This window comes from Hyperolius riggenbachi, chromosome 10 (assembly GCF_040937935.1).
Source record: "Hyperolius riggenbachi isolate aHypRig1 chromosome 10, aHypRig1.pri, whole genome shotgun sequence".
Taxonomy (NCBI): domain Eukaryota; kingdom Metazoa; phylum Chordata; class Amphibia; order Anura; family Hyperoliidae; genus Hyperolius; species Hyperolius riggenbachi.
In genome coordinates this window covers 295,702,645-295,727,428 of record NC_090655.1, presented here as the reverse complement: position 1 = coordinate 295,727,428, position 24,784 = coordinate 295,702,645, and the positions used below count along the sequence as shown (strand labels likewise).

General features: G+C 54.4%; 1 protein-coding gene across 3 annotated transcripts in view; it reads left to right on the top strand.

The window, feature by feature from the left end:
- Nucleotides 1–24,784, top strand: part of LOC137535633 (oocyte zinc finger protein XlCOF7.1-like) — an 87,644-nt gene that overhangs the window by 50,158 nt on the left and 12,702 nt on the right. For 2 of the 3 annotated variants that reach the window (XM_068257492.1, XM_068257491.1), the window contains exon 3: nucleotides 21,977–22,165. In XM_068257492.1, coding sequence (XP_068113593.1) covers nucleotides 21,977–22,165 — 189 coding nt within the window. Of the gene's footprint in view, nucleotides 1–21,976; nucleotides 22,212–24,784 lie in introns of those variants that run through there. The other variant, XM_068257493.1, reaches the window with a different exon arrangement.

Here is a 24,784-nt window from a genome sequence, read left to right as displayed (position 1 = left end):
CGTTCCTCCGCTGCCCACCCTGGTAGTTGGGGACTATTGTGCATGCACTGCCCTGGCCATACTTGTGCTTGGTCTTCCCCCAGCCCCTGTAGGTTGTAGTATCACTCAATGTGCATCCAGTCCCATCTGTTCCTCCGCTGCCCACCCTGGTAGTTGGGGACTATTGTGCATGCACTGCCCTGGCCATACTTGTGCTTGGTCTTCCTCCAGCCCCTGTAGGTTGTAGTATCACTCAATGTGCATCCAGTCCCATCCGTTCCTCCGCTGCCCACCCTGGTAGTTGGGGACTATTGTGCATGCACTGCCCTGGCTATACTTGTGCTTGGTCTTCCTCCAGCCCCTGTAGGTTGTAGTATCACTCAATGTGCATCCAGTCCCATCCGTTCCTCCGCTGCCCACCCTGGTAGTTGGGGACTATTGTGCATGCACTGCCCTGGCTATACTTGTGCTTGGTCTTCCTCCAGCCCCTGTAGGTTGTAGCATCACTCAATGTGCATCCAGTCCCATCCGTTCCTCCGCTGCCCACCCTGGTAGTTGGGGACTATTGTGCATGCACTGCCCTGGCCATACTTGTGCTTGGTCTTCCCCCAGCCCCTGTAGGTTGTAGTATCACTCAATGTGCATCCAGTCCCATCCGTTCCTCCGCTGCCCACCCTGGTAGTTGGGGACTATTGTGCATGCACTGCCCTGGCCATACTTGTGCTTGGTCTTCCTCCAGCCCCTGTAGGTTGTAGCATCACTCAATGTGCATCCAGTCCCATCCGTTCCTCCGCTGCCCACCCTGGTAGTTGGGGATTATTGTGCATGCACTGCCCTGGCCATACTTGTGCTTGGTCTTCCCCCAGCCCCTGTAGGTTGTAGTATCACTCAATGTGCATCCAGTCCCATCTGTTCCTCCGCTGCCCACCCTGGTAGTTGGGGACTATTGTGCATGCACTGCCCTGGCCATACTTGTGCTTGGTCTTCCTCCAGCCCCTGTAGGTTGTAGTATCACTCAATGTGCATCCAGTCCCATCCGTTCCTCCGCTGCCCACCCTGGTAGTTGGGGACTATTGTGCATGCACTGCCCTGGCTATACTTGTGCTTGGTCTTCCTCCAGCCCCTGTAGGTTGTAGCATCACTCAATGTGCATCCAGTCCCATCCGTTCCTCCGCTGCCCACCCTGGTAGTTGGGGACTATTGTGCATGCACTGCCCTGGCCATACTTGTGCTTGGTCTTCCTCCAGCCCCTGTAGGTTGTAGCATCACTCAATGTGCATCCAGTCCCATCCGTTCCTCCGCTGCCCACCCTGGTAGTTGGGGATTATTGTGCATGCACTGCCCTGGCCATACTTGTGCTTGGTCTTCCCCCAGCCCCTGTAGGTTGTAGTATCACTCAATGTGCATCCAGTCCCATCTGTTCCTCCGCTGCCCACCCTGGTAGTTGGGGACTATTGTGCATGCACTGCCCTGGCCATACTTGTGCTTGGTCTTCCTCCAGCCCCTGTAGGTTGTAGTATCACTCAATGTGCATCCAGTCCCATCCGTTCCTCCGCTGCCCACCCTGGTAGTTGGGGACTATTGTGCATGCACTGCCCTGGCTATACTTGTGCTTGGTCTTCCTCCAGCCCCTGTAGGTTGTAGCATCACTCAATGTGCATCCAGTCCCATCCGTTCCTCCGCTGCCCACCCTGGTAGTTGGGGACTATTGTGCATGCACTGCCCTGGCCATACTTGTGCTTGGTCTTCCTCCAGCCCCTGTAGGTTGTAGTATCACTCAATGTGCATCCAGTCCTATCCGTTCCTCCGCTGCCCTCCCTGGTAGTTGGGGACTATTGTGCATGCACTGCCCTGGCCATACTTGTGCTTGGTCTTCCTCCAGCCCCTGTAGGTTGTAGTATCACTCAATGTGCATCCAGTCCTATCCGTTCCTCCGCTGCCCACCCTGGTAGTTGGGGACTATTGTGCATGCACTGCCCTGGCCATACTTGTGCTTGGTCTTCCTCCAGCCCCTGTAGGTTGTAGTATCACTCAATGTGCATCCAGTCCCATCCGTTCCTCCGCTGCCCACCCTGGTAGTTGGGGACTATTGTGCATGCACTGCCCTGGCCATACTTGTGCTTGGTCTTCCTCCAGCCCCTGTAGGTTGTAGCATCACTCAATGTGCATCCAGTCCCATCCGTTCCTCCGCTGCCCACCCTGGTAGTTGGGGACTATTGTGCATGCACTGCCCTGGCCATACTTGTGCTTGGTCTTCCTCCAGCCCCTGTAGGTTGTAGTATCACTCAATGTGCATCCAGTCCCATCCGTTCCTCCGCTGCCCACCCTGGTAGTTGGGGACTATTGTACATGCACTGCCCTGGCCATACTTGTGCTTGGTCTTCCTCCAGTCCCTGTAGGTTGTAGTATCACTCAATGTGCATCCAGTCCCATCCGTTCCTCCGCTGCCCACCCTGGTAGTTGGGGACTATTGTGCATGCACTGCCCTGGCCATACTTGTGCTTGGTCTTCCTCCAGCCCCTGTAGGTTGTAGTATCACTCAATGTGCATCCAGTCCCATCCGTTCCTCCGCTGCCCACCCTGGTAGTTGGGGATTATTGTGCATGCACTGCCCTGGCCATACTTGTGCTTGGTCTTCCTCCAGCCCCTGTAGGTTGTAGTATCACTCAATGTGCATCCAGTCCCATCTGTTCCTCCACTGCCCACCCTGGTAGTTGGGGACTATTGTGCATGCACTGCCCTGGCCATACTTGTGCTTGGTCTTCCTCCAGCCCCTGTAGGTTGTAGTATCACTCAATGTGCATCCAGTCCCATCCGTTCCTCCGCTGCCCACCCTGGTAGGTGGGGACTATTGTGCATGCACTGCCCTGGCCATACTTGTGCTTGGTCTTCCTCCAGCCCCTGTAGGTTGTAGTATCACTCAATGTGCATCCAGTCCCATCCGTTCCTCCGCTGCCCACCCTGGTAGTTGGGGACTATTGTGCATGCACTGCCCTGGCCATACTTGTGCTTGGTCTTCCCCCAGCCCCTGTAGGTTGTAGTATCACTCAATGTGCATCCACTCCCATCCGTTCCTCCGCTGCCCACCCTGGTAGTTGGGGAATATTGTGCATGCACTGCCCTGGCCATACTTGTGCTTGGTCTTCCTCCAGCCCCTGTAGGTTGTAGCATCACTCAATGTGCATCCAGTCCCATCCGTTCCTCTGCTGCCCACCCTGGTAGTTGGGGACTATTGTGCATGCACTGCCCTGGCCATACTTGTGCTTGGTCTTCCCCCAGCCCCTGTAGGTTGTAGTATCACTCAATGTGCATCCAGTCCCATCCGTTCCTCCGCTGGCCACCCTGGTAGTTGGGGACTATTGTGCATGTACTGCCCTGGCCATACTTGTGCTTGGTCTTCCTCCAGCCCCTGTAGGTTGTAGTATCACTCAATGTGCATCCAGTCCCATCCGTTCCTCCGCTGCCCACCCTGGTAGTTGGGGACTATTGTGCATGCACTGCCCTGGCTATACTTGTGCTTGGTCTTCCTCCAGCCCCTGTAGGTTGTAGTATCACTCAATGTGCATCCAGTCCCATCCGTTCCTCCGCTGCCCACCCTGGTAGTTGGGGACTATTGTGCATGCACTGCCCTGGCCATACTTGTGCTTGGTCTTCCTCCAGCCCCTGTAGGTTGTAGCATCACTCAATGTGCATCCAGTCCCATCCGTTCCTCCGCTGCCCACCCTGGTAGTTGGGGACTATTGTGCATGCACTGCCCTGGCCCATACTTGTGCTTGGTCTTCCCCCAGCCCCTGTAGGTTGTAGTATCACTCAATGTGCATCCAGTCCCATCCGTTCCTCCGCTGCCCACCCTGGTAGTTGGGGACTATTGTGCATGCACTGCCCTGGCTATACTTGTGCTTGGTCTTCCTCCAGCCCCTGTAGGTTGTAGCATCACTCAATGTGCATCCAGTCCCATCCGTTCCTCCGCTGCCCACCCTGGTAGTTGGGGACTATTGTGCATGCACTGCCCTGGCTATACTTGTGCTTGGTCTTCCTCCAGCCCCTGTAGGTTGTAGCATCACTCAATGTGCATCCAGTCCCATCCGTTCCTCCGCTGCCCACCCTGGTAGTTGGGGACTATTGTGCATGCACTGCCCTGGCCATACTTGTGCTTGGTCTTCCTCCAGCCCCTGTAGGTTGTAGCATCACTCAATGTGCATCCAGTCCCATCCGTTCCTCCGCTGGCCACCCTGGTAGTTGGGGACTATTGTGCATGCACTGCCCTGGCCATACTTGTGCTTGGTCTTCCTCCAGCCCCTGTAGGTTGTAGTATCACTCAATGTGCATCCAGTCCAATCCGTTCCTCCGCTGCCCACCCTGGTAGTTGGGGACTATTGTGCATGCACTGCCCTGGCCATACTTGTGCTTGGTCTTCCCCCAGCCCCTGTAGGTTGTAGTATCACTCAATGTGCATCCAGTCCCATCCGTTCCTCCGCTGCCCACCCTGGTAGTTGGGGACTATTGTGCATGCACTGCCCTGGCCATACTTGTGCTTGGTCTTCCTCCAGCCCCTGTAGGTTGTAGCATCACTCAATGTGCATCCAGTCCCATCCGTTCCTCCGCTGCCCACCCTGGTAGTTGGGGACTATTGTGCATGCACTGCCCTGGCCATACTTGTGCTTGGTCTTCCTCCAGCCCCTGTAGGTTGTAGCATCACTCAATGTGCATCCAGTCCCATCCGTTCCTCCGCTGCCCACCCTGGTAGTTGGGGACTATTGTGCATGCACTGCCCTGGCCATACTTGTGCTTGGTCTTCCTCCAGCCCCTGTAGGTTGTAGTATCTCTCAATGTGCATCCAGTCCCATCCGTTCCTCCGCTGCCCACCCTGGTAGTTGGGGACTATTGTGCATGCACTGCCCTGGCCATACTTGTGCTTGGTCTTCCCCAGCCCCTGTAGGTTGTAGCATCACTCAATGTGCATCCAGTCCCATCCGTTCCTCCGCTGCCCACCCTGGTAGTTGGGGACTATTGTGCATGCACTGCCCTGGCCATACTTGTGCTTGGTCTTCCCCCAGCCCCTGTAGGTTGTAGTATCACTCAATGTGCATCCAGTCCCATCCGTTCCTCCGCTGCCCACCCTGGTAGTTGGGGACTATTGTGCATGCACTGCCCTGGCCATACTTGTGCTTGGTCTTCCTCCAGCCCCTGTAGGTTGTAGCATCACTCAATGTGCATCCAGTCCCATCCGTTCCTCCGCTGCCCACCCTGGTAGTTGGGGAATATTGTGCATGCACTGCCCTGACCATACTTGTGCTTGGTCTTCCCCCAGCCCCTGTAGGTTGTAGTATCACTCAATGTGCATCCAGTCCCATCCGTTCCTCTGCTGCCCACCCTGGTAGTTGGGGACTATTGTGCATGCACTGCCCTGGCCATACTTGTGCTTGGTCTTCCTCCAGCCCCTGTAGGTTGTAGTATCACTCAATGTGCATCCAGTCCCATCCGTTCCTCCGCTGCCCACCCTGGTAGTTGGGGACTATTGTGCATGCACTGCCCTGGCCATACTTGTGCTTGGTCTTCCTCCAGCCCCTGTAGGTTGTTGCATCACTCAATGTGCATCCAGTCCCATCCGTTCCTCCGCTGCCCACCCTGGTAGTTGGGGACTATTGTGCATGCACTGCCCTGGCCATACTTGTGCTTGGTCTTCCTCCAGCCCCTGTAGGTTGTAGCATCACTCAATGTGCATCCAGTCCCATCCGTTCCTCCGCTGCCCACCCTGGTAGTTGGGGAATATTGTGCATGCGCTGCCCTGGCTATACTTGTGCGTGGTCTTCCTCCAGCCCCTGTAGGTTGTAGTATCACTCAATGTGCATCCAGTCCCATCCGTTCCTCCGCTGCCCACCCTGGTAGTTGGGGACTATTGTGCATGCACTGCCCTGGCCATACTTGTGCTTGGTCTTCCCCCAGCCCCTGTAGGTTGTAGCATCACTCAATGTGCATCCAGTCCCATCCGTTCCTCCGCTGCCCACCCTGGTAGTTGGGGACTATTGTGCATGCACTGCCCTGGCCATACTTGTGCTTGGTCTTCCCCCAGCCCCTGTAGGTTGTAGTATTACTCAATGTGCATCCAGTCCCATCCGTTCCTCTGCTGCCCACCCTGGTAGTTGGGGACTATTGTGCATGCACTGCCCTGGCCATACTTGTGCTTGGTCTTCCTCCAGCCCCTGTAGGTTGTAGCATCACTCAATGTGCATCCAGTCCCATCCGTTCCTCCGCTGCCCACCCTGGTAGTTGGGGACTATTGTGCATGCACTGCCCTGGCCATACTTGTGCTTGGTCTTCCTCCAGCCCCTGTAGGTTGTAGTATCACTCAATGTGCATCCAGTCCCATCCGTTCCTCCGCTGCCCACCCTGGTAGTTGGGGACTATTGTGCATGCACTGCCCTGGCCATACTTGTGCTTGGTCTTCCTCCAGCCCCTGTAGGTTGTAGTATCTCTCAATGTGCATCCAGTCCCATCCGTTCCTCCGCTCCCCACCCTGGTAGTTGGGGACTATTGTGCATGCACTGCCCTGGCCATACTTGTGCTTGGTCTTCCTCCAGCCCCTGTAGGTTGTAGCATCACTCAATGTGCATCCAGTCCCATCCGTTCCTCCGCTGCCCACCCTGGTAGTTGGGGACTATTGTGCATGCACTGCCCTGGCCATACTTGTGCTTGGTCTTCCTCCAGCCCCTGTAGGTTGTAGCATCACTCAATGTGCATCCGTTCCTCCGCTGGCCACCCTGGTAGTTGGGGACTATTGTGCATGCACTGCCCTGGCCATACTTGTGCTTGGTCTTCCCCCAGCCCCTGTAGGTTGTAGTATCACTCAATGTGCATCCAGTCCCATCCGTTCCTCCGCTGCCCACCCTGGTAGTTGGGGACTATTGTGCATGCACTGCCCTGCCCATACTTGTGCTTGGTCTTCCTCCAGCCCCTGTAGGTTGTAGTATCACTCAATGTGCATCCAGTCCCATCCGTTCCTCCGCTGCCCACCCTGGTAGTTGGGGACTATTGTGCATGCACTGCCCTGGCCATACTTGTGCTTGGTCTTCCCCCAGCCCCTGTAGGTTGTAGTATCACTCAATGTGCATCCAGTCCCATCCGTTCCTCCGCTGCCCACCCTGGTAGTTGGGGACTATTGTGCATGCACTGCCCTGGCTATACTTGTGCTTGGTCTTCCTCCAGCCCCTGTAGGTTGTAGTATCACTCAATGTGCATCCAGTCCCATCCGTTCCTCCGCTGCCCACCCTGGTAGTTGGGGAATATTGTGCATGCGCTGCCCTGGCTATACTTGTGCTTGGTCTTCCTCCAGCCCCTGTAGGTTGTAGTATCACTCAATGTGCATCCAGTCCCATCCGTTCCTCCGCTGCCCACCCTGGTAGTTGGGGACTATTGTGCATGCACTGCCCTGGCCATACTTGTGCTTGGTCTTCCTCCAGCCCCTGTAGGTTGTAGTATCACTCAATGTGCATCCAGTCCCATCCGTTCCTCCGCTGCCCACCCTGGTAGTTGGGGAATATTGTGCATGCGCTGCCCTGGCTATACTTGTGCTTGGTCTTCTCCCAGCCCCTGTAGGTTGTAGCATCACTCAATGTGCATCCAGTCCCATCCGTTCCTCCGCTGCCCACCCTGGTAGTTGGGGACTATTGTGCATGCACTGCCCTGGCCATACTTGTGCTTGATCTTCCTCCAGCCCCTGTAGGTTGTAGTATCACTCAATGTGCATCCAGTCCCATCCGTTCCTCCGCTGCCCACCCTGGTAGTTGGGGACTATTGTGCATGCGCGGCCCTGGCCATACTTGTGCTTGGTCTTCCTCCAGCCCCTGTAGGTTGTATCATCACTCAATGTGCATCCAGTCCCATCCGTTCCTCCGCTGCCCACCCTGGTAGTTGGGGACTATTGTGCATGCACTGCCCTGGCTATACTTGTGCTTGGTCTTCCCCCAGCCCCTGTAGGTTGTAGTATCACTCAATGTGCATCCAGTCCCATCTGTTCCTCCGCTGCCCACCCTGGTAGTTGGGGACTATTGTGCATGCACTGCCCTGGCCATACTTGTGCTTGGTCTTCCCCCAGCCCCTGTAGGTTGTATCATCACTCAATGTGCATCCAGTCCCATCCGTTCCTCCGCTGCCCACCCTGGTAGTTGGGGACTATTGTGCATGCACTGCCCTGGCCATACTTGTGCTTGGTCTTCCTCCAGCCCCTGTAGGTTGTAGCATCACTCAATGTGCATCCAGTCCCATCCGTTCCTCCGCTGCCCACCCTGGTAGTTGGGGACTATTGTACATGCACTGCCCTGGCCATACTTGTGCTTGGTCTTCCTCCAGTCCCTGTAGGTTGTAGTATCACTCAATGTGCATCCAGTCCCATCCGTTCCTCCGCTGCCCACCCTGGTAGTTGGGGACTATTGTGCATGCACTGCCCTGGCCATACTTGTGCTTGGTCTTCCTCCAGCCCCTGTAGGTTGTAGTATCACTCAATGTGCATCCAGTCCCATCCGTTCCTCCGCTGCCCACCCTGGTAGTTGGGGATTATTGTGCATGCACTGCCCTGGCCATACTTGTGCTTGGTCTTCTTCCAGCCCCTGTAGGTTGTAGTATCACTCAATGTGCATCCAGTCCCATCTGTTCCTCCACTGCCCACCCTGGTAGTTGGGGACTATTGTGCATGCACTGCCCTGGCCATACTTGTGCTTGGTCTTCCTCCAGCCCCTGTAGGTTGTAGTATCACTCAATGTGCATCCAGTCCCATCCGTTCCTCCGCTGCCCACCCTGGTAGGTGGGGACTATTGTGCATGCACTGCCCTGGCCATACTTGTGCTTGGTCTTCCTCCAGCCCCTGTAGGTTGTAGTATCACTCAATGTGCATCCAGTCCCATCCGTTCCTCCGCTGCCCACCCTGGTAGTTGGGGACTATTGTGCATGCACTGCCCTGGCCATACTTGTGCTTGGTCTTCCCCCAGCCCCTGTAGGTTGTAGCATCACTCAATGTGCATCCAGTCCCATCCGTTCCTCTGCTGCCCACCCTGGTAGTTGGGGACTATTGTGCATGCACTGCCCTGGCCATACTTGTGCTTGGTCTTCCCCCAGCCCCTGTAGGTTGTAGTATCACTCAATGTGCATCCAGTCCCATCCGTTCCTCCGCTGGCCACCCTGGTAGTTGGGGACTATTGTGCATGTACTGCCCTGGCCATACTTGTGCTTGGTCTTCCTCCAGCCCCTGTAGGTTGTAGTATCACTCAATGTGCATCCAGTCCCATCCGTTCCTCCGCTGCCCACCCTGGTAGTTGGGGACTATTGTGCATGCACTGCCCTGGCTATACTTGTGCTTGGTCTTCCTCCAGCCCCTGTAGGTTGTAGCATCACTCAATGTGCATCCAGTCCCATCCGTTCCTCCGCTGCCCACCCTGGTAGTTGGGGACTATTGTGCATGCACTGCCCTGGCTATACTTGTGCTTGGTCTTCCTCCAGCCCCTGTAGGTTGTAGTATCACTCAATGTGCATCCAGTCCCATCCGTTCCTCCGCTGCCCACCCTGGTGGTTGGGGACTATTGTGCATGCACTGCCCTGGCCATACTTGTGCTTGGTCTTCCTCCAGCCCCTGTAGGTTGTAGCATCACTCAATGTGCATCCAGTCCCATCCGTTCCTCCGCTGCCCACCCTGGTAGTTGGGGACTATTGTGCATGCACTGCCCTGGCCCATACTTGTGCTTGGTCTTCCCCCAGCCCCTGTAGGTTGTAGTATCACTCAATGTGCATCCAGTCCCATCCGTTCCTCCGCTGCCCACCCTGGTAGTTGGGGACTATTGTGCATGCACTGCCCTGGCTATACTTGTGCTTGGTCTTCCTCCAGCCCCTGTAGGTTGTAGCATCACTCAATGTGCATCCAGTCCCATCGGTTCCTCCGCTGCCCACCCTGGTAGTTGGGGACTATTGTGCATGCACTGCCCTGGCTATACTTGTGCTTGGTCTTCCTCCAGCCCCTGTAGGTTGTAGCATCACTCAATGTGCATCCAGTCCCATCCGTTCCTCCGCTGCCCACCCTGGTAGTTGGGGACTATTGTGCATGCACTGCCCTGGCCATACTTGTGCTTGGTCTTCCTCCAGCCCCTGTAGGTTGTAGCATCACTCAATGTGCATCCAGTCCCATCCGTTCCTCCGCTGGCCACCCTGGTAGTTGGGGACTATTGTGCATGCACTGCCCTGGCCATACTTGTGCTTGGTCTTCCTCCAGCCCCTGTAGGTTGTAGTATCACTCAATGTGCATCCAGTCCAATCCGTTCCTCCGCTGCCCACCCTGGTAGTTGGGGACTATTGTGCATGCACTGCCCTGGCCATACTTGTGCTTGGTCTTCCCCCAGCCCCTGTAGGTTGTAGTATCACTCAATGTGCATCCAGTCCCATCCGTTCCTCCGCTGCCCACCCTGGTAGTTGGGGACTATTGTGCATGCACTGCCCTGGCCATACTTGTGCTTGGTCTTCCTCCAGCCCCTGTAGGTTGTAGCATCACTCAATGTGCATCCAGTCCCATCCGTTCCTCCGCTGCCCACCCTGGTAGTTGGGGACTATTGTGCATGCACTGCCCTGGCCATACTTGTGCTTGGTCTTCCTCCAGCCCCTGTAGGTTGTAGCATCACTCAATGTGCATCCAGTCCCATCCGTTCCTCCGCTGCCCACCCTGGTAGTTGGGGACTATTGTGCATGCACTGCCCTGGCCATACTTGTGCTTGGTCTTCCTCCAGCCCCTGTAGGTTGTAGTATCTCTCAATGTGCATCCAGTCCCATCCGTTCCTCCGCTGCCCACCCTGGTAGTTGGGGACTATTGTGCATGCACTGCCCTGGCCATACTTGTGCTTGGTCTTCCCCAGCCCCTGTAGGTTGTAGCATCACTCAATGTGCATCCAGTCCCATCCGTTCCTCCGCTGCCCACCCTGGTAGTTGGGGACTATTGTGCATGCACTGCCCTGGCCATACTTGTGCTTGGTCTTCCCCCAGCCCCTGTAGGTTGTAGTATCACTCAATGTGCATCCAGTCCCATCCGTTCCTCCGCTGCCCACCCTGGTAGTTGGGGACTATTGTGCATGCACTGCCCTGGCCATACTTGTGCTTGGTCTTCCTCCAGCCCCTGTAGGTTGTAGCATCACTCAATGTGCATCCAGTCCCATCCGTTCCTCCGCTGCCCACCCTGGTAGTTGGGGAATATTGTGCATGCACTGCCCTGACCATACTTGTGCTTGGTCTTCCCCCAGCCCCTGTAGGTTGTAGTATCACTCAATGTGCATCCAGTCCCATCCGTTCCTCTGCTGCCCACCCTGGTAGTTGGGGACTATTGTGCATGCACTGCCCTGGCCATACTTGTGCTTGGTCTTCCTCCAGCCCCTGTAGGTTGTAGTATCACTCAATGTGCATCCAGTCCCATCCGTTCCTCCGCTGCCCACCCTGGTAGTTGGGGACTATTGTGCATGCACTGCCCTGGCCATACTTGTGCTTGGTCTTCCTCCAGCCCCTGTAGGTTGTTGCATCACTCAATGTGCATCCAGTCCCATCCGTTCCTCCGCTGCCCACCCTGGTAGTTGGGGACTATTGTGCATGCACTGCCCTGGCCATACTTGTGCTTGGTCTTCCTCCAGCCCCTGTAGGTTGTAGCATCACTCAATGTGCATCCAGTCCCATCCGTTCCTCCGCTGCCCACCCTGGTAGTTGGGGAATATTGTGCATGCGCTGCCCTGGCTATACTTGTGCTTGGTCTTCCTCCAGCCCCTGTAGGTTGTAGTATCACTCAATGTGCATCCAGTCCCATCCGTTCCTCCGCTGCCCACCCTGGTAGTTGGGGACTATTGTGCATGCACTGCCCTGGCCATACTTGTGCTTGGTCTTCCCCCAGCCCCTGTAGGTTGTAGCATCACTCAATGTGCATCCAGTCCCATCCGTTCCTCCGCTGCCCACCCTGGTAGTTGGGGACTATTGTGCATGCACTGCCCTGGCCATACTTGTGCTTGGTCTTCCCCCAGCCCCTGTAGGTTGTAGTATTACTCAATGTGCATCCAGTCCCATCCGTTCCTCTGCTGCCCACCCTGGTAGTTGGGGACTATTGTGCATGCACTGCCCTGGCCATACTTGTGCTTGGTCTTCCTCCAGCCCCTGTAGGTTGTAGCATCACTCAATGTGCATCCAGTCCCATCCGTTCCTCCGCTGCCCACCCTGGTAGTTGGGGACTATTGTGCATGCACTGCCCTGGCCATACTTGTGCTTGGTCTTCCTCCAGCCCCTGTAGGTTGTAGTATCACTCAATGTGCATCCAGTCCCATCCGTTCCTCCGCTGCCCACCCTGGTAGTTGGGGACTATTGTGCATGCACTGCCCTGGCCATACTTGTGCTTGGTCTTCCTCCAGCCCCTGTAGGTTGTAGTATCTCTCAATGTGCATCCAGTCCCATCCGTTCCTCCGCTCCCCACCCTGGTAGTTGGGGACTATTGTGCATGCACTGCCCTGGCCATACTTGTGCTTGGTCTTCCTCCAGCCCCTGTAGGTTGTAGCATCACTCAATGTGCATCCAGTCCCATCCGTTCCTCCGCTGCCCACCCTGGTAGTTGGGAACTATTGTGCATGCACTGCCCTGGCCATACTTGTGCTTGGTCTTCCTCCAGCCCCTGTAGGTTGTAGCATCACTCAATGTGCATCCGTTCCTCCGCTGGCCACCCTGGTAGTTGGGGACTATTGTGCATGCACTGCCCTGGCCATACTTGTGCTTGGTCTTCCTCCAGCCCCTGTAGGTTGTAGCATCACTCAATGTGCATCCAGTCCCATCCGTTCCTCCGCTGCCCACCCTGGTAGTTGGGGACTATTGTGCATGCACTGCCCTGGCCATACTTGTGCTTGGTCTTCCCCAGCCCCTGTAGGTTGTAGTATCACTCAATGTGCATCCAGTCCCATCCGTTCCTCCGCTGCCCACCCTGGTAGTTGGGGACTATTGTGCATGCACTGCCCTGGCCATACTTGTGCTTGGTCTTCCCCCAGCCCCTGTAGGTTGTAGTATCACTCAATGTGCATCCAGTCCCATCCGTTCCTCCGCTGCCCACCCTGGTAGTTGGGGACTATTGTGCATGCACTGCCCTGGCTATACTTGTGCTTGGTCTTCCTCCAGCCCCTGTAGGTTGTAGTATCACTCAATGTGCATCCAGTCCCATCCGTTACTCCGCTGCCCACCCTGGTAGTTGGGGAATATTGTGCATGCGCTGCCCTGGCTATACTTGTGCTTGGTCTTCCTCCAGCCCCTGTAGGTTGTAGTATCACTCAATGTGCATCCAGTCCCATCCGTTCCTCCGCTGCCCACCCTGGTAGTTGGGGACTATTGTGCATGCACTGCCCTGGCCATACTTGTGCTTGGTCTTCCTCCAGCCCCTGTAGGTTGTAGTATCACTCAATGTGCATCCAGTCCCATCCGTTCCTCCGCTGCCCACCCTGGTAGTTGGGGAATATTGTGCATGCGCTGCCCTGGCTATACTTGTGCTTGGTCTTCTCCCAGCCCCTGTAGGTTGTAGCATCACTCAATGTGCATCCAGTCCCATCCGTTCCTCCGCTGCCCACCCTGGTAGTTGGGGACTATTGTGCATGCACTGCCCTGGCCATACTTGTGCTTGATCTTCCTCCAGCCCCTGTAGGTTGTAGTATCACTCAATGTGCATCCAGTCCCATCCGTTCCTCCGCTGCCCACTCTGGTAGTTGGGGACTATTGTGCATGCGCTGCCCTGGCCATACTTGTGCTTGGTCTTCCTCCAGCCCTTGTAGGTTGTAGTATCACTCAATGTGCATCCAGTCCCATCCGTTCCTCCGCTGCCCACCCTGGTAGTTGGGGACTATTGTGCATGCGCGGCCCTGGCCATACTTGTGCTTGGTCTTCCTCCAGCCCCTGTAGGTTGTATCATCACTCAATGTGCATCCAGTCCCATCCGTTCCTCCGCTGCCCACCCTGGTAGTTGGGGACTATTGTGCATGCACTGCCCTGGCTATACTTGTGCTTGGTCTTCCCCCAGCCCCTGTAGGTTGTAGTATCACTCAATGTGCATCCAGTCCCATCTGTTCCTCCGCTGCCCACCCTGGTAGTTGGGGACTATTGTGCATGCACTGCCCTGGCCATACTTGTGCTTGGTCTTCCCCCAGCCCCTGTAGGTTGTATCATCACTCAATGTGCATCCAGTCCCATCCGTTCCTCCGCTGCCCACCCTGGTAGTTGGGGACTATTGTGCATGCACTGCCCTGGCCATACTTGTGCTTGGTCTTCCCCCAGCCCCTGTAGGTTGTAGTATCACTCAATGTGCATCCAGTCCCATCCGTTCCTCCGCTGCCCACCCTGGTAGTTGGGGACTATTGTGCATGCACTGCCCTGGCTATACTTGTGCTTGGTCTTCCTCCAGCCCCTGTAGGTTGTAGTATCACTCAATGTGCATCCAGTCCCATCCGTTCCTCCGCTGCCCACCCTGGTAGTTGGGGACTATTGTGCATGCACTGCCCTGTCTATACTTGTGCTTGGTCTTCCTCCAGCCCCTGTAGGTTGTAGTATCACTCAATGTGCATCCAGTCCCATCCGTTCCTCCGCTGCCCACTCTGGTAGTTGGGGACTATTGTGCATGCACTGCCCTGGCCATACTTGTGCTTGGTCTTCCTCCAGCCCCTGTAGGTTGTAGTATCACTCAATGTGCATCCAGTCCCATCCGTTCCTCCGCTGCCCACCCTGGTAGTTGGGGACTATTGTGCATGCACTGCTCTGGCCATACTTGTGCTTGGTCTTCCCCCAGCCCCTGTAGGTTGTAGTATCACTCAATGTGCATCCAGTCCCATCCGTTCCTCCGCTGCCCACCCTGGTAGTTGGGGACTATTGTGCATGCACTGCCCTGGCCATACTTGTGCTTGGTCTTCCTCCAGCCCCTGTAGGTTGTAGTATCACTCAATGTGCATCCAGTCCCATCCGTTCCTCCGCTGCCCACCCTGGTAGTTGGGGACTATTGTGCATGCACTGCCCTGGCCATACTTGTGCTTGGTCTTCCTCCAGCCCCTGTAGGTTGTAGCATCACTCAATGTGCATCCAGTCCCATCCGTTCCTCCGCTGCCCACCCTGGTAGTTGGGGACTATTGTGCATGCACTGCCCTGGCCATACTTGTGCTTGGTCTTCCCCCAGCCCCTGTAGGTTGTAGTATCACTCAATGTGCATCCAGTCCCATCCGTTCCTCCGCTGCCCACCCTGGTAGTTGGGGACTATTGTGCATGCACTGCCCTGGCCATACTTGTGCTTGGTCTTCCCCCAGCCCCTGTAGGTTGTAGTATCACTCAATGTGCATCCAGTCCCATCCGTTCCTCCGCTGCCCTCCCTGGTAGTTGGGGACTATTGTGCATGCACTGCCCTGGCCATACTTGTGCTTGGTCTTCCTCCAGCCCCTGTAGGTTGTAGTATCACTCAATGTGCATCCAGTCCCATCCGTTCCTCCGCTGCCCTCCCTGGTAGTTGGGGACTATTGTGCATGCACTGCCCTGGCCATACTTGTGCTTGGTCTTCCTCCAGCCCCTGTAGGTTGTAGTATCACTCAATGTGCATCCAGTCCCATCCGTTCCTCCGCTGCCCACCCTGGTAGTTGGGGACTATTGTGCATGCACTGCCCTGGCTATACTTGTGCTTGGTGTTCCTCCAGCCCCTGTAGGTTGTAGTATCACTCAATGTGCATCCAGTCCCATCCGTTCCTCCGCTGCCCACCCTGGTAGTTGGGGACTATTGTGCATGCACTGCCCTGGCCATACTTGTGCTTGGTCTTCCTCCAGCCCCTGTAGGTTGTAGTATCACTCAATGTGCATCCAGTCCCATCCGTTCCTCCGCTGCCCTCCCTGGTAGTTGGGGACTATTGTGCATGCACTGCCCTGGCCATACTTGTGCTTGGTCTTCCTCCAGCCCCTGTAGGTTGTAGTATCACTCAATGTGCATCCAGTCCCATCCGTTCCTCCGCTGCCCACCCTGGTAGTTGGGGACTATTGTGCATGCACTGCCCTGGCCATACTTGTGCTTGGTCTTCCCCCAGCCCCTGTAGGTTGTAGCATCAATGTGCATCCAGTCCCATCCGTTCCTCCGCTGCCCACCCTGGTAGTTGGGGACTATTGTGCATGCACTGCCCTGGCCATACTTGTGCTTGGTCTTCCTCCAGCCCCTGTAGGTTGTAGTATCACTCAATGTGCATCCAGTCCCATCCGTTCCTCCGCTGCCCACTCTGGTAGTTGGGGACTATTGTGCATGCACTGCCCTGGCCATACTTGTGCTTGGTCTTCCTCCAGCCCCTGTAGGTTGTAGTATCACTGAATGTGCATCCAGTCCCATCCGTTCCTCCGCTGCTCACCCTGGTAGTTGGGGACTATTGTGCATGCACTGCCCTGGCCATACTTGTGCTTGGTCTTCCCCCAGCCCCTGTAGGTTGTAGTATCACTCAATGTGCATCCAGTCCCATCCGTTCCTCCGCTGCCCACCCTGGTAGTTGGGGACTATTGTGCATGCACTGCCCTGGCTATACTTGTGCTTGGTCTTCCTCCAGCCCCTGTAGGTTGTAGCATCACTCAATGTGCATCCAGTCCCATCCGTTCCTCCGCTGCCCACCCTGGTAGTTGGGGACTATTGTGCATGCACTGCCCTGGCTATACTTGTGCTTGGTCTTCCTCCAGCCCCTGTAGGTTGTAGTATCACTCAATGTGCATCCAGTCCCATCCGTTCCTCCGCTGCCCACCCTGGTAGTTGGGGAATATTGTGCATGCACTGCCCTGACCATACCTGTGCTTGGTCTTCCTCCAGCCCCTGTAGGTTGTAGTATCACTCAATGTGCATCCAGTCCCATCCGTTCCTCCGCTGCCCACCCTGGTAGTTGGGGACTATTGTGCATGCACTGCCCTGGCTATACTTGTGCTTGGTCTTCCTCCAGCCCCTGTAGGTTGTAGTATCACTCAATGTGCATCCAGTCCCATCCGTTCCTCCGCTGCCCACCCTGGTAGTTGGGGACTATTGTGCATGCACTGCCCTGGCTATACTTGTGCTTGGTCTTCCTCCAGCCCCTGTAGGTTGTAGTATCACTCAATGTGCATCCAGTCCTATCCGTTCCTCCGCTGCCCACCCTGGTAGTTGGGGACTATTGTGCATGCACTGCCCTGGCCATACTTGTGCTTGGTCTTCCTCCAGCCCCTGTAGGTTGTAGCATCACTCAATGTGCATCCAGTCCCATCCGTTCCTCCGCTGCCCACCCTGGTAGTTGGGGACTATTGTGCATGCACTGCCCTGGCTATACTTGTGCTTGGTCTTCCTCCAGCCCCTGTAGGTTGTAGTATCACTCAATGTGCATCCAGTCCTATCCGTTCCTCCGCTGCCCACCCTGGTAGTTGGGGACTATTGTGCATGCACTGCCCTGGCCATACTTGTGCTTGGTCTTCCTCCAGCCCCTGTAGGTTGTAGTATCACTCAATGTGCATCCAGTCCCATCCGTTCCTCCGCTGCCCACCCTGGTAGTTGGGGACTATTGTGCATGCACTGCCCTGGCCATACTTGTGCTTGGTCTTCCCCCAGCCCCTGTAGGTTGTAGTATCACTCAATGTGCATCCAGTCCCATCCGTTCCTCCGCTGCCCACCCTGGTAGTTGGGGACTATTGTGCATGCACTGCCCTGGCCATACTTGTGCTTGGTCTTCCCCCAGCCCCTGTAGGTTGTAGCATCACTCAATGTGCATCCAGTCCCATCCGTTCCTCCGCTGCCCACCCTGGTAGTTGGGGACTATTGTGCATGCACTGCCCTGGCCATACTTGTGCTTGGTCTTCCTCCAGCCCCTGTAGGTTGTAGTATCAATGTGCATCCAGTCCCATCCGTTCCTCCGCTCCCCACCCTGGTAGTTGGGGACTATTGTGCATGCACTGCCCTGGCCATACTTGTGCTTGGTCTTCCTCCAGCCCCTGTAGGTTGTAGCATCACTCAATGTGCATCCAGTCCCATCCGTTCCTCCGCTGCCCACCCTGGTAGTTGGGGAATATTGTGCATGCACTGCCCTGGCCATACTTGTGCTTGGTCTTCCTCCAGCCCCTGTAGGTTGTAGTATCACTCAATGTGCATCCAGTCCCATCCGTTCCTCCGCTGCCCACCCTGGTAGTTGGGGACTATTGTGCATGCACTGCCCTGGCCATACTTGTGCTTGGTCTTCCTCCAGCCCCTGTAGGTTGTAGTATCACTCAATGTGCATCCAGTCCCATCCGTTCCTCCGCTGCCCACCCTGGTAGTTGGGGACTATTGTGCATGCACTGCCCTGGCCATGCTTGTGCTTGGTCTTCCTCCAGCCCCTGTAGGTTGTAGCATCACTCAATGTGCATCCAGTCCCATCCGTTCCTCCGCTGCCCACCCTGGTAGTTGGGGACTATTGTGCATGCACTGCCCTGGCTATACTTGTGCTTGGTCTTCCTCCAGCCCCTGTAGGTTGTAGTATCACTCAATGTGCATCCAGTCCCATCCGTTCCTCCGCTGCCCACCCTGGTAGTTGGGGACTATTGTGCATGCACTGCCCTGGCTATACTTGTGCTTGGTCTTCCTCCAGCCCCTGTAGGTTGTAGTATCACTCAATGTGCATCCAGTCCTATCCGTTCCTCCGCTGCCCACCCTGGTAGTTGGGGACTATTGTGCATGCACTGCCCTGGCCATACTTGTGCTTGGTCTTCCTCCAGCCCCTGTAGGTTGTAGCATCACTCAATGTGCATCCAGTCCCATCCGTTCCTCCGCTGCCCACCCTGGTAGTTGGGGACTATTGTGCATGCACTGCCCTGGCTATACTTGTGCTTGGTCTTCCTCCAGCCCCTGTAGGTTGTAGTATCACTCAATGTGCATCCAGTCCTATCCGTTCCTCCGCTGCCCACCCTGGTAGTTGGGGACTATTGTGCATGCACTGCCCTGGCCATACTTGTGCTTGGTCTTCCTCCAGCCCCTGTAGGTTGTAGTATCACTCAATGTGCATCCAGTCCCATCCGTTCCTCCGCTGCCCACCCTGGTAGTTGGGGACTATTGTGCATGCACTGCCCTGGCCATACTTGTGCTTGGTCTTCCCCCAGCCCCTGTAGGTTGTAGTATCACTCAATGTGCATCCAGTCCCATCCGTTCCTCCGCTGCCCACCCTGGTAGTTGGGGACTATTGTGCATGCACTGCCCTGGCCATACTTGTGCTTGGTCTTCCCCCAGCCCCTGTAGGTTGTAGCATCACTCAATGTGCATCCAGTCCCATCCGTTCCTCCGCTGCCCACCCTGGTAGTTGGGGACTATTGTGCATGCACTGCCCTGGCCATACTTGTGCTTGGTCTTCCTCCAGCCCCTGTAGGTTGTAGTATCAATGTGCATCCAGTCCCATCCGTTCCTCCGCTCCCCACCCTGGTAGTTGGGGACTATTGTGCATGCACTGCCCTGGCCATACTTGTGCTTGGTCTTCCTCCAGCCCCTGTAGGTTGTAGCATCACTCAATGTGCATCCAGTCCCATCCGTTCCTCCGCTGCCCACCCTGGTAGTTGGGGAATATTGTGCATGCACTGCCCTGGCCATACTTGTGCTTGGTCTTCCTCCAGCCCCTGTAGGTTGTAGTATCACTCAATGTGCATCCAGTCCCATCCGTTCCTCCGCTGCCCACCCTGGTAGTTGGGGACTATTGTGCATGCACTGCCCTGGCCATACTTGTGCTTGGTCTTCCTCCAGCCCCTGTAGGTTGTAGTATCACTCAATGTGCATCCAGTCCCATCCGTTCCTCCGCTGCCCACCCTGGTAGTTGGGGACTATTGTGCATGCACTGCCCTGGCCATGCTTGTGCTTGGTCTTCCTCCAGCCCCTGTAGGTTGTAGCATCACTCAATGTGCATCCAGTCCCATCCGCTCCTCCGCTGCTCACCCTGGTAGTTGGGGACTATTGTGCATGCACTGCCCTGGCCATACTTGTGCTTGGTCTTGTTCCAATGGCCAGGAGCGTTCATCACCTTGTAATTGTGCAGGCTCAGAGCACTACCATCCATGGGAACGAGACCAAGCACATGCACAGCCAGGGCCACACATGCACAGTAGTCGCCGAGCATCACAGTCGGCAGCGGAGGAATGGTCAGAACTGGACGCACACTGAGGGAGCCCGCAACATACTGGGGGCTGGAGGAAGGTCAGGGAAACAGAAATGTAATTATAGAATCAAAGCTTGTGTAACATTCAAGTCCGGCAGTTTAAAAGCATAGCAGTTGTACATACAGCAAACCTCTGTACTACATTACACAACAGGCATTGCAAGGGTACGCTTCAGGGAACTTATATGGAAATATCTATCATACACATATACAGGTTACAATTCAGGAAATAAGTATATATATATATATATATATATATATATATATATATATATATATATATATATATATATATATATATATATATATATATATATATATATATATATATATATATATATAATATGTGTTTGTGTATATATATATATATATATATATATATATATATATATATATATATATATATATATATATATATATATATATATATATGCTCTGACAGGCATCATGTAGCAGCAGCAGTGTTGAGCAGCTCACTGATTTTTACTTATCTGTTGCACTTCATTACCTCTGGCTGCACTTCAGAGCTGAAAGGGTTACATTAATTACAGGCGGGCTGCAGCTGGCACAAAACTTGTTGTAGGGGCGGGGACAGCTGCCTCGATCCATTCTATTGGCTCGGGGGAGGAGCTGTGATTACGAGTACTGTACTGGAGAGAAGGAAGTAGGAGGCCAGAGATTCATACTATGCGGCCACCCGGGACCTAACTGCGTTCGTGCAGAGCAGGGAATAGGTCTGCTGGGTGTGGGGCCTGGGGCGATTGCCCCACGTGTCCCCCCCCCCCCCCCCAAAGGCCGGCACTGATGTATGCAATCCGGGCCAGGTACGTGAATTTCGTTAGCACCTGTGGATGTATGCCAACCGGGCCAGATGCCTGAATTCCCTTAGCACCCGAGGATGTATGCCATCTGGGCCAGGTGCCTGAATTCCCTTAGCACCCGAGGATGTATGCCATCTGGGCCATGTGCCTGAATTCCCTTAGCACCCGAGGATATATGCCATCCGGGCCAGGTGCCTGAATTCTCTTAGCACCCGAGGATGTATGCCATCCGGGACAGGTGCCTGAATTCCCTTCGTACCCGAGGATGTATGCCATCCGGGCCAGGTGCCTGAATTCCCTTAGCACCCGAGGATGTATGCCATCCGGGCCAGGTGCCTGAATTCCCTTAGCACCCGAGGATGTATGCCATCCGGGCCAGGTGCCTGAATTCTCTTAGCACCCGAGGATGTATGCCATCCAGGCCAGGTGCCTGAATTCCCTTAGCACCCGAGGATGTATGCCATCCGGGCCAGGTGCCTGAATTCCCTTAGCACCCGAGGATGTATGCCATCTGGGCCAGGTGCCTGAATTCCCTTAGCACCCAAGGATGTATGCCATCCGGGCCAGGTGCCTGAATTCCCTTAGCACCCGAGGATGTATGCCATTTGGGCCAGGTGCCTGAATTCTCTTAGCACCCGAGGATATATGCCATCCCTGCCAGGTGCCTGAATTCTCTTAGCACCCGAGGATAAATACCATCCGGGCCAGGTGCCTGAATTCTCTTAGCACCCGAGGATATATGCCATCCGGGCCAGGTGCCTGAATTCTCTTAGCACCCGAGGATGTATGCCATCCGGGACAGGTGCCTGAATTCCCTTCGTACCCGAGGATGTATGCCATCCGGGACAGGTGCCTGAATTCCCTTAGCACCCGAGGATGTATGCCATCCTGGACAGGTGCCTGAATTCCCTTAGCACCCGAGGATGTATGCCATGCGGACCAGGTGGCTGAATTCCCTTAGCATCTGTGGATGTTGTGTGAGCCTTCTGTAATTTCCTCTTTCCTTTGCAGGACTATATCATAGTCAAGAAGCCAGGCGGGCGAGATCCACGCAACAACAGGTTACAAGTGGTGGAAGGATTCTGTCGGAAACAGAATTCCATGTCTATGTCGCCACCACAATCTCTAACACCAGAGCAACACAACGAGCAGAAGATCCTGGACCTGACCAACCAGATCACAGAGCTGCTGACAGGAGAAGTGAGCGGTGCTGGGAGATATGGGACATCATCCAGTAACACAAGGGGTGTGTCTGGGTGGTGAGCAGGGAATTATGGGAGATTATCCAGTAACACAAAGGGGTGTGTCTGAGTGGTGAGCAGGGAATTATGGGACATTATCCAGTAACACAAGGGGCGTGTCTGGGTGGTGAGAGGTGCTGGGAATTATGGGATATTATCCAGTAACACAAGGGGTGTGTCTGGGTGGTGAGAGGTGCTGGGAATTATGGGATATTATCCAGTAACACAAGGGGTGTGTCTGGGTGGTGAGAGGTGCTGGGTATTATGGGACATTATCCAGTAACACAAGGGGCGTGTCTGGGTGGTGAGCAGGGAATTATGGGATATTATCCAGTAACACAAGGGGTGTGTCTGGGTGGTGAGAGGTGCTGGGTATTATGGGACATTATCCAGTAACACAAGGGGCGTGTCTGGGTGGTGAGCAGGGAATTATGGGTGTGACAATCCAGCCCCTCGATCCCGTTGAGATCTGCTCCCGTTAGCGTACGCAGGAAGTACGGGCGCAGACGGACAACGAGACCGGTTGCTGGATCGTCAGAGGGAAGAAAGAAAAAGGCGACAGAGCGTGCCAATCCCGTCTAATCTGCTCCCGTAAGCATACGCAGGAAGTACGGTGAACAGACTGACAATACAGATTGGTCGCGCAGCTGCCGACAATATGTAATGGGACAAACATCCACCAATCCCGTATTACTAGGCCACTGTTGCCATGCAGGTCTCATGCACTAGAGACTGCTGGAGGCAAATTCACTGTGTGCGTAGTAAACGGTTAAGATTGGTTGGAGGTGCCCATACATGTACAATTCTGATTGTATGTACAATCGGTAAACAAAAAAATATCGATTTCGCGCTGGAAATCGGGTAAATAAAGTAAACTGCCACCACTCTCTCAAGTTCAGGGAGGAAAGAGACTCCCGCTATCATAATATGGTAGCTAGCCCTATCACGTTCAACACGCTCAAGTCACCGTTCGGGGAATAGTCACTTCCGACGGCTTAAAGACTGTGAGCAATGTGACGTTAAAGAAAGGTTACTGGGTCCCTATATGATGCAATCTCGAATTGTATTTATAATCGAGAAACGAAGTTATCGATTTCGCACAGGAAATCTGGTACTAGCTAATCCTAGAAGGAAGAAACGGTTATTTACAACCTAGCTAGCAAATCAACAATTTATAAGCAAATCATTAAACAATGCGGTAGTATGACTGACTCTTCAGAGGGCAGATTCGTTATAGCAGCAATCAGATGACCAGAACAGGCACAAGACTGAACGATAAAATCGTTAGTTTATTTCTAAACTACATACACACAGCTTATTTTAGAACAGATTGACAGAGAGAAGAGAGGAAAAGAGAACAGAATGTCTTAATATACACAGTTCAAATACCGTTATTGGTAGTCCATGCGGCAATCGCAAGTCTTTGGCGAAAGTCCCAAAATGGCGGTTGCCATGCGGCCAACAGGCCTTTGTTAGGAAGTTCCAAGAGGGAGGGTTTGCCCGCGTCCTTGCGGGCTGCCAGGATGTTACTAGGCATCAGATTGAAGGTAAAGGACACAGAGCTTTCTGGGCTCTGTCTGGTTATAGCCCCCACTCCAGCAAGGAGGGGTTAGGGGGCGTGGATCACACACCTCTTTGGAATAGGAGATCTCTGCCCCTCTCAGAGAGACAAAATTTTACCTGAATCATGATAAGTGTGCTCATCTGCAAACCGTACAAGTTGTGTTAAATCTAATAACATTTTTAGGTTTGTCAGAATTTATCAAGAACGTTGATACCAAACTTGGGGGGTTTAGAGTGAACGGTGACCCCAAAATGTATATCTCTGCTTTGGCAGGGCTTACCTTGAATTCAGAAACATCCAATCGTGTGGTTGGTTCCGAATTTCAGAATAAGCGGGTTCTTAAGGCCGTTGCCTATTTGGAAAGCCATCTTTATGGCAAAAGATGGATTTCATATTTGTGAGATCACAGAAAGGTCAGCTGGGAGATGGAATCTCCTTGATCCTTCAGCTGAGGTAATCCTGAGAGAACCCCCTGCTGTGATCGGTTCCTAGCAGTCTGGAGGAGCTAACATTTATGAGCTTCTGTCAACTGATATCTACCCTTCACCTGATGGATGAGGTCATAAACACCTCAGGGGGTCCCCTGTGCTGGCAGAGAATCTTTTCAACAGCAGGCTAATTAACTGGCCATGAAAGGATTTCTCCAGCCCTTTGGTGACGGGAAAAAAAAAAGTGTATTTAAACCCAAAAAACTGTCAGTTTGGGTGGTTTGCGAAGAACTAGCGTTGGTAACTCCATGACGCATTCGATATGTCATATCGACGGCGTCACAATGGGACATTATCCAGTAATACAAGGGGCGTGTCTGTGTGGTGAGAGGTGCTGGGAATTATGGGAGATTATCCAGTAATACAAGGGGCGTGTCTGGGTGGGGAGCAGGGAATTATTGGACATTATCCAGTAACACAAGGGGTGTGTCTGGGTGGTGAGCAGGGAATTATGGGACATTATCCAGTAACACGAGGGGCGTGTCTGGGTGGTGAGAGGTGCTGGGTATTACGGGACATTATCCAG